Genomic DNA, 10,878 nt, shown 5'->3' on the forward strand with positions numbered 1-10,878 from the left:
TATAGCGAAACTTTCGAACTCTATAATTGATGAACATTTTGCATTACCACTGGTATAAAGCTAAAATTACCTTAGTTTTTTTTCTTTGTAATTTTAAAAGTATAAAATACCAAACTACTAATCATAAACTAACACTGACCGATTTATCGTACACGGGAAGATCTTAAGGTCCTTGGGCCTATTGGTTTCAAACCAGTGGCGTAAGTAAGAGCTCGGAAGGCTCCCGCCAATAATGTTGAGTGGGGTCCCTTTTCCATGTTTATATTGAGAAGATAATACGAAACACTATCCGATTATTGCAACTTTCAAGAACTTACTGATGCTACAATAACTTGTAAAATTCATCACTATAGATGAGAAAGCACCACTTTAAATAGTCCTACCTATATGAGTCGTCCAGTTTCAAACCGATTTTTGTCCATTTACAGCAAATCCTGTAAAAAGTGAGAACTGTAGGATCTGTATGTTTTGTGGTACTGAAAATATTTCAATATGTTTATTTAAACATTCTCAAATATTTCTAAGTTCTACAAAACATATCGATCCTACATTTTTTTCTGGGCTGCTGGACAAGAATCAGTTTGGAACTAGATAACTCAAACACAGAGAACGTTTTTTTTTCTTGTTTATAAAAATAGGAAAAGTAGAAATAATCAATTTAATCAATTTAAGAAAATAGCGATGCGTGCTGGGTATGAACACTTATGCTGTAACAGTTGAGGCATACACAGTTTTGCATAACTTTTGGATATAACGTGCTTCTGAATACAGAACTGAATTCATCTGAATACAGAATAGTTTCATACTGTGTAAGAAATCAAACATCATATACGTCAATTCGTGTGAGACAGAAAGAAACATAGAACATACATACCTATGCCAGAATGCCACATACACTAGAAGCATTAAGAGTTTTTAAACGATTTCTTGAACTCAACTATTTTTTAAAATATATATATATATTTCACTTAAGGAACTCGACCTTCCTTATACAGCTGAAATTAATTGCCAATCTAGTGTTTTCGTACGTTGAACATTTTCTAGGTTAGAAATCTTTTCACCACACCCTCGAGGTCCAATTTTCGACACGCTTCACTTTTAATACTTACATATGCTAGCGAACTTCACATACACTGAGTCATAGTATTTATTAAAATATTTTGATTAATTATTTCAGCTTTGAAAAATACCTCTGTGCAGTTGTTGGTATTACCTGTAAAGTTAAATACAGCTTAAGCGAAGTATGTGTTTTCAACAAACAGAAATCCAGCAAGATTTCTTACTCATATAAGTTCTGTTCTTTTAATTTCAACACTCATAAGTGTCCTAAAGCAGAGTAGCTGCTGAAACAGTTTATGAATCTAATCTATAATGCCAGCAATATTACCATTACTTCAGGTGGTACTTAACTCAATTCACTTTTTATGGTCAAGGTACAACGATAGTGTATATTTTTGTTTGTACTTCCAAATATTGTTTCTATTTACGGGTAAAAAGTGCTATTTAAAAGGCACAAGCTATTAAGAAGAAGAAGAAGAAAGTATATGAGGAAATAATTTAAATATTTGTATTATATCGAGATACTTCTTTTTTTTTTCGTTGTTATGACAACTTGTTTATCTGGTTGATATGGTAATGTAGAAAGATATAAAACGAAGAACCATATTAATATAATTGGATGTATATTATTTTAATGTGACAAATAAGGCATATATGGAAAACTATATAATCTAAAAGTGCATAACTGGTGCAATTTATTTTGTGATCTCGTGAACTTTATAAGTATTCAAAATATATTTGAATCAAGGAAGATAACGAAGACATAACGTTACAAAGGGGCTTCCTAATGGCTTGCCCTTTCCCGCATTGCAGGCTGTCCAGGACCGTTATTTACGCCACTGTTACAAACCATAAACGAAAAAAGATATACACAATATTATACGCACTTTTGTCTATTTTTCTACCTACTCAAAACCGTAGAGCTCCTTGCCTCGCCGTAGTTTCTCTATGCCCGCCGTGTAGAAGGCAGTCGGCTTATGATGTAACCAATGACGAACAACGTTCTGCGCTTCGGGATCGTTCGTGAACCTCTATCCTGGCAGAAACTTTTCAATGAATCGAAAAGATAGTAATCAATGGGAGCAAAGTCTACACTGTAAGGGGAATAATCCATAATCTCCCAGCCCTAAGAGTGAAGTTTGACGATTGTTTTGTTCGCCAAGTGCGGTTTTGCGTTGTTATGGAGGAAAACTGCATTGTCAACATCCCGAATATCCTGACGCCTATTTTCAAACTCCTTACACTACTGCTGCACAATTTGTACTCTAAAGTATTGTGCCCATGCAGCAGCACCATTTCTCTGTGGATATCTTTGGATGTGTTCCTTGCAAATAGAAAATAAATAACACTTCGCTGCTCATACGGGGTGGACGTCCTGAGCACTCCGGTTGCATTTGTCAACTGATAAAAGCACTGTGCGGTAGAAGAAATCGGAAGTTATTCTGGTACCCTTCCGAGAAAACCCTACCGTATCGCTCATATTTATCTCGATTTTTTATTGAAATGTATTCACAGGCTCGAAAACCAATAGGCACAAAGTCGTTTCAATTTTACTTAGTATGTTCTACAATTTATTTGATTATATTCGATACTGTTATTTATGACAACACTATCCAAATAAATTATTACTTGAAAAATTCTATTCTACCAGTTTCCTCACAGGCCTGCCAAGCTGCTACTGCACCACCAACTTGAATGGAACCTCGAATAATTATGGTAAGTTGTGAACTTAACATAATTAGGGCCTGTAAAGTATCTGCCCATATGACAGCTTTGATGCCACCCTGCAAATACAGCAATGAAAAGAAAACATTTTTTAAAGAATGAGTATTTGGAGTTATATACAATGTATTTTTACCTTTTCCTTATATCTAATATAGATAATGTACTTCCAAAGTATATTTCTATACTTGCTATGAAAAGAACAATATTCGTTTTTCTCTGTCTAAATTTCCAATAGTTTCTGTTGAAAATCGGCAAATTTGGTCATATTTACATCCTTGGAGAGTATTTTTCCGTGTTTCTAGTGAAAGAAGTAACCATATTCTGGTTCTTTTGTCCAAAATCAATTGCATGAACAGTGTAATATTAAAAAAAGAAATTCATTTTTAATGGATACTTAAGAAAACACGGTTTATTTTTATGAAACCTTAGAAACAATTACTTTCTATAGGCCTAGAAAACGAAAACGATATATTTATTTATTTTTTTAAAAAAAGCTAAGAACCATTTTTCTTTAAAGCTATCTTTTCCGACGTGTTTAACAAAGAATGGAAAATTTTACTTACCGACGAACGGGTTACGATGCCACAGAGGTTTTTCCAAGCTACAGATTGGGAATTTTTTTTTATCTGACAATGACTTTCGTGGTTTCAGTAGGGCATAAGTAGTCATAAATAGTTTTAGATGCATGTGTGTTAGATATTTCATTCAATAGTAATTACTTCATTTAATCCTTAACTCACGGACACCTCTATAGTTACGCGTCATGAGTTAATACACTTATTTCAAACACTTAAATTTCACAAATACGTTGATCCATACAGTAAATCGGCACCGTAATATTTACTATAAAATATAATTAAGAAATTTGGGGTTTCAAGCTGGCGATTAAGCAATGAAGATGAGAAAGAACTAAATCTATCATTCGGGAAAAAAATTTGCTCTCTCACATTACTCGCATGTGACTTCACAGGATGTTCTGATCGAAATATTAGTTACGTTTCATCAAAACGTGCTACACAGATACGCTTTACAAGAAGATTACAGAGTATCATCTCTGTAGCAAATTACTTAGAAACTTCATCCAGCTTAAAAATCAGCTTTAACATCGATGTGTTGATCATACACCCCAATGATTTCAGGCTGGTTGGCTTAAGTTTTTCATGCTTTATGCTGGGGAATTTGTGTTAGTGTTACTTTAAAAGTACATAGTATCAAATTTATTAAAGTAAACTTGTAACTTACCAGTGATGTGTAAAAAATGCAAACAGCAAACAAAACCGTAACAGCTAAATGTGTATCCAGTCCAGTTACTGCAAATACAGATAAATAACAATAATTATAACAATAATTCACTATATAACAAGTATCTAAGTTACACTTGTTACACACGAAAACCGTATTTATATTAGAAATGGACAAAACCGGTTTTTATAAAAAGCCGGAAACCGGTTTCTAGAAAAAACGAAAACCGACATTTCGGTTTTCTCCAAAAATCTGTTCGGTTTTTCAGCGAAACCGGTTTCGATTTTCTCCAAAACCGGTTCGATTTTCACCGAACATGTAAAACTATTTATGTAGAAACGAAATCGGTTTCCGGAGAACAACGAAACACTATTCTGGTCAGAAATAGAACCAGTTTTGGAAAAACTGAAATCGCTTTTGACTAAAAACAACCGAATTTGGAGAAAAACCGGTTTTTGAAAATTTTCAAAACCCGGTTTCGGTTTTACTAAAACCCGGAAACCGAAAAACCGTTTTTGTGCCCACCACTAATTCATATAGAGTATGATCATGATGTTCAGATTTTAAATCTAACTGCTGATTTATCTGTGTCATGATTTTAATGGCAGATGTACTCCAAAGTGAGAAGGTTTTCTTTCACCAAACTCAATTACTTCCTCTTTTCTTTCGCGCGACAATAGGAGTGAAGGTGATCTTGTGATCGTGACAAACAAATTCAAGAGTGCAACGTAGTTAGACGTTTCAAGGCACCGAAAAAACAGTTTTTAGATGATCATTCTTCGATTGGTGTTCAAGCTACACCGTTCAAGATATTAGGACCAGAAATCAAACTTAAGATTTTTTTTATGAGATTATCCAGTGATGTTTTCCGAATTTTAACTTACCTTGTAAAATAAAAACAGTTTAGTTCTGAGTGAAAGTGAAAATCGAAAACTATTTTCTGAAAATAGTTCTAACGATTTTTATATCGCATTCTGAATCCTGTAATGTGATATCTCATTAATAAGTTTCTAAAAAATAGCTCAAACTATTCTCTCCATACTTCATAAATTAGATTTCATTAATAGCTCTGCAATACGTTATGGTATAAGTCTTTCCTCTTGGAAGAAGTCAGATGATTAATTTACTGATTGGGGGAATTTTTCGAGGATATTTTTTTGTTTAGAAAACAGCTGAAGCGATTTCGTTCAAATTTCATAAATAAATATTTCCTTTACAGTCGTATCAACTATATGCCATTTGTCTTTGTAAATCGAGAACGGATAGTTCGCTGAGATTATTTTCTGGGGCGCTTTTCTAAAATTCTGAGGCAATTTGGTTCAAAAAATTTCATTAACAACTTATGACATGACGATTTATCCCAGGAACACTCAAAAAGGATGGTTTACTGGCAAGATTTTTTCTTGGACCAGTTTCTCAAAAAAAAAAAAAAAAAATGCTGTAGTGATTTTATCCATATTTTACAAATAAAATCTCATTAGAAAATGAAATGAAATCTTTAAGTTTAACGTCCCATGGTTATGCCGGTTAGGTTAAAGGAGACGGTGATAATGAGAGATGAGTGAAATGGTGGAATGAAGAAAGTGGGAGGAACGGGAGAACCCCGAGAAAACCCACGAGCACGGTGTTTGTCCACCACAAAGTCCACACTGCGCGAGCTGGGATCGAACCAGGGATCCCAAGCACCGGAGGTGAACGCTCTATCACTGAGCCACCGCGCCCCCCTAAACCTCATTAGAAACGCATCAGTATAATTAACTTTTCTTAGGAAAGCACAGAAAAGATTGCTTACTGATGAGCACGTATGAGGTCAAATTTCTAAAAAAAAAAAAAAAAAAAAAATAGTTGAAACTTGTTTTTTGTATTTGACAACTTATATCCTTCATTTATAAATCTACGGTATAGATTGGTATTCATTTATCTTGAAAAGAAATCCACACAGGGTTATATGAAGGTAAATGCTTCTTGGACGATGCTTTTGCAGCCCTCACTAAAATTTACTGGCAACATCTGCACGTTTTTTTTTTTTTATTTAATACGTACTTGTTGATTTTATATTTATTTGTGTAGGGGAAGTTGCTCATCCCAGGAATAGGATGTCCTATGGGGTATGGCAGCTACATCCTCCTGAATTTTCTAGGCGCTTCATTCTTCCTTCTAGTGACGTCATTTTTCCTAGAGTAATGTAAGTACCATGAAATAATTGCATACGTGAGCGAACCAAATTAGCGAGAAGACCATTTATGTTTTTCTTGTATAAAGTAATTTCTAGTTTCGGATTCGAAATTATCTTTCTTGGTGTATATAAATATAGAGGACAAGTAAATACTGCAGTATGTTTAAGACGTCTATCTACTATTTTTACACTTAAATAATTATAATTTATAATAGTCTTCTTTTCTAAAATTGGATTTTTTAATGATTTGGGCGATGGTCGTACCAATGGGAATGCGTCTTGATGTACCAAGAGACAATATTTTGAATATAATGATCACTATTTGTTGTATTAGTTTTAAAACGAGGATATATAATTCTAATTATATATGCATTGCATGTTCTTTCAACAAGTGATCTTATAAAGCTGGAATATATTTGTTTTAAAATGCATATTGTATCCCTTGTTATTCAAGTTACTTTATGGTGTGAAAATTACAATTCTAGTGAGAAAGAAGAATATAACAAGAATTATAGGAAAGATACAAAAAATGAATGAAAAGATTGGATCTGGGCCAAGAATTTTAGGAATGATAGAAATGTATCAAAAGATTGGATCTGGGCCAATAATTAGTTTTTTTTGATCAGGGGTCACAAAATTTTTGAACGGCCCCTAAATCAAGGTTTCGTATTTTTTACGGAATGAGCACATCATACTGAGTCAAATGACAGTTTGGGGTTTTCTACACTAGGCTATATGTAGATCTCCAGATATAAGGCATACAAGGACATTTTTGATTGAATTATGTTAGATCTTTTAATGCATTTTTGGATCAGGAGCCATAACATTTTTGAACAGCCCTAAATCGAGTGTTCGTATATTTTACGGAATAAGTACATCCTACTGAGTTAAGTGATATCTTGGGTTTGGCTACACTATATGTAGTTCTTCAAATATAATACTACAGGAAAATTTTTGCCTGAAATATATTGGATCTTTTGATGCAAAAAGTGTTCCTGAGTTAAGAAACTTTCTTTACTGAATATTCATTTTAACGCTTTGTTTTCTCTGATGTCGAAAGACTGTTATTAAGGTGATTGCAGTCTTCTACAAAGTTACATTACAATAATTATTAAAATGCACTAGATAATGTTAATGAAACTTAAAGATAGGGCCATAAAATTACCAATAGTAATTATTATTATTATAAAAAGAGTTGAAATAATAAGTTTGTGGGAGATGATGTAGTAATTTTTTTAACTCATTGTATTTAGATGATAAAAATGTAGAAACATGATATTAAAATATAGAAAGACATACACATACATATTTTAATATTAATTTCTTTGACTGACCATAAGTGGGTGTTTCTTGTGAATTTTATATTTTTCTTCTTTGCGTACTTCGTTTCCACAGATTTTCTCTTCATACACACGAAGGAATCTTTAATTAACATATCTCTAAAATATGATCCAAGAAAATTTCTTATTGCTTACTTTCATTTTAATAGTTTTCTCTAAATCAACATACACATGTTCTAATCCTGGTAAAGTCGGAAATTTACATATACGAAATTCTTTTAATGTGTTAAAATATCATTCATACTTATGTATACATACCTTGGCTTAGCGCTAAAGCTGGGGCATACACAACAACAGCCATGTAAAGTACCTGAAAATCAAATACAAAATGATAAGTAAAACAGTTATTTATCCAAATAATTGTTTTAAAAGTAATTTTGGGAAGAAATAAGTGTTTAAGGAAACGTCTTTTAATTAAAATCTCACAGTAAATTGAATGTCAATTCAGTTTTATTCTCGTAGTTTAAAAAATTGGATTCATATAAAGGAGGTTTCAAACAAAGATTTTTAAAAATAAAAAATGAAAACATTTAAATTATTAATATTTACAAAAATATTACAACACTTACTGTCTGAATGAGATACATTGCTGAAGCCAGGAGACGTGTAGTTTTGTTGAATCTCATTTCCAGGTACTGAAATTATACATATAGAAGTTAATTTTAAGAAGTACACAATTTCTTTTCTATAATTCAGCCAAAAGAAGACAATTTTTTTTTAACTTAAAAATGAGAAGTAACTAAAATCATAATGTGTCACGGACTATCTCAATAGCCTGTTTCAGCAACCTCCATTAACTACTTATGTAGCCCTGGTATTCAATATCTGTTAAGTAATTTAAACGGCACGTTAAACAAAATGTTTCCTAGTGGCGTAACTAACGTGCTCGCAGAATAAAAAATATAGCAAGGTCTGTAGAATCAAAAATATAACAAAGTCTATAACACTCTCCAAAACTCAATTGGAAGGAATTCCTACAGGTGGTTTAAGGTTTTTGTGTATTACTTGTGCTTTTCAATATAACTAAAGGACACAGAAGATTGGATTGTTCTTCATTAGAAGGAATTGGGTAACGGAAAGGAAATTGGAATTGTTGAGGGTGATCGCACTGTATACTTGCCATACTAGTCCTTACTTGCACTGATTGAAACAAACAAAAAGAAAAAATGAAATGTATGTCAAAAGAACTCGTAATAGTATTTGATTATAGGGCAAGTTGCTCGCAGCACAAAAGTCTCTAGATTTGCAAGAAAGTCGCCAAATCGTCATTTAAAACTCATTTACAAAGTCGCCAATCGGTAAAATGACTTTTTGTCGTTAACTTGAAAGTCAAATCCACGAGATTTAGCCTTCCTAATTGGCAACACTAGCGATGAAGATTAGGAGGAGGAGGAGAAGAAGGATAAATAATTAGCAGAAATGATGAAGAGTGAGTCCTGCTATGTGACATTTTCGGCCGTTTCGAGATAATAGTATTATCTGGTGCAGCTTTTAGACTCTTTTAGACTCGCTAATTTATTATTACTTGAGAAGGTATCAAGTTACGTGCAGCATCAAATATTACTTATAATATCACTTTTATAAAGCGAAAAATCTAACCAGGATACTGTTTTTAGTTTCTCCTGAAAAATTTATTAAAATGCATATAGCAGGTTTTGAATTGCCGACGACGATATGAATAAGATTATCTATATTTCTTAAATTTTTATCCTAAAATCTTAATAAATATATTCATTAATACAAAGGGTGTGTGAGTTTTAGTTTAGAATAAAATATACGGTACAAATGGGTGCAGTAGTGGATTTAAAGATTATCGTGGAAATTTCTTCAATCAGGAATTAAATCAATATACTTACAGATTGGTTGTTTGATGTTTTACTAATTTTTAAAATATCGACAGAAATCTACTGAAATTTTCGAGCGCTTGTTACTGACATTTTGGATCCTTGGTTTAACATTATTATTATTATTATTATTATTATTATTATTATTATTATTATTATTATTATTATTATTATTATTATTATTATTATTATTATTATTATTATTATATCAAGATTGATATCGTAATTATGATAGAGTTAAAACGTATATTTGACATGGTTTGTTTAAATTATAACATATAGTAGTCTCAACATTGGAACACAAAATATCAAAGTCAGGAGGTGTACAACTCGTTTTATCTTCTTGGAATTATTTACCTATCTATTCACCAATATTATAACCACAACCAGAGGTTCGGTTAACTTTAGCAGAGACCTTAACTCAGAGTCACGCAAAATCATGAATGGTGAAAGAAAAATTATTCGTACAATTGTGTTAAAGCACTTTAACCCATGTTAAATGAGATAATTGGAGGTTAGTTAAACTGACTGTAAGTAAAATTAGTTATTTCTCCAAATTTGTTGTTTAATTTAAGGTGCATCAGTGCCAATTAATTTTATATTTCACCATTGATATACATCCTTGCTGTACAGTATAGTTGTATGCTACTACAAATACGAATGATTAAACTTTCTTAGGTTTTTCAGCCCGCGAAGTGCTCCGGCCAATCTTTTTTATTATTATTTATTTATTTTTTAGCAGCATGTAGCCATCACACTGGCTCTCATAGACGTTATTTCTGGCTTTCTATGCCGAATATTGTTACCTTTTGATTGAAGTAGCTATCCAATTGCCTCACGATGTTATGGTAACGGAGACTCTCGTGCTCCCGTACGGAATTGAGTCCGACACTATGAACACCAGAAGCACTTACACTAATAATTTAGTTACGAGAGCATACAAACAATAGTGACTCAGAAAACTAGAAAACATAAAACTATGAGTCATGTATCGTTTTTACCAACCTTCACACAAACCTTGTATGTACCAGTTTTTCCACAGTGTATCTCTAAAAAATGTGTTACGATTGGAATAAATGTTTAAATGCATTTTTTTAAAATAACTTATTCTACCATCTAAAAATATCTACTATTATTTTTAAATACTCTGTACAGTACATTGTTCATAACAAGTTTTAGAAAGACGTTTCTAGGTCATTGTAAGGAAAGAACATAGAGAAGTGTTTCTAAACTCCTGAAAAAAATAACATACCTCATACGATGATGTGAGCATCAACTTTCTATATACAGGTAGATAAAAATAAGCGGTGAAAGGTGCAAAAAAGATGACTGCAAACAAATAGAGTGTGAATTGAGTTCCATGAACGTAGATTTCAGATGGATGACCAAGTAATGCTATTGCGGACATAAAACTGGAAGAAATAGTTTTAAAAATGCACTTGTTAATAAGATACAGCTTATAGAGATTTATGACATAATGTTTTTCAAAAAT

The 10,878-nt window shown here is 32.3% G+C and overlaps 1 protein-coding gene across 1 annotated transcript in view; it reads right to left on the reverse strand.

The window, feature by feature from the left end:
- Positions 1-10,659, reverse strand: part of LOC145667846 (sodium-coupled monocarboxylate transporter 1-like) — a 47,444-nt gene extending 36,785 nt beyond the window's left edge. Inside the window, exons 1-5 of the mRNA XM_081735277.1 lie at positions 10,639-10,659; positions 8,112-8,177; positions 7,801-7,852; positions 4,027-4,094; positions 2,689-2,843 (exon numbers count right to left, since the gene is read on the reverse strand). Coding sequence (XP_081591403.1) covers positions 2,689-2,843; positions 4,027-4,094; positions 7,801-7,852; positions 8,112-8,177; positions 10,639-10,659 — 362 coding nt within the window. The remainder of the gene's footprint in view (positions 1-2,688; positions 2,844-4,026; positions 4,095-7,800; positions 7,853-8,111; positions 8,178-10,638) is intronic.
- Positions 10,660-10,878: the final 219 nt, after the last annotated feature.

Source organism: Thermobia domestica, chromosome 13 (genome assembly GCF_964235325.1).
Source record: "Thermobia domestica chromosome 13, izTheDome1.hap1.1, whole genome shotgun sequence".
In the NCBI taxonomy this organism is placed as follows: domain Eukaryota; kingdom Metazoa; phylum Arthropoda; class Insecta; order Zygentoma; family Lepismatidae; genus Thermobia; species Thermobia domestica.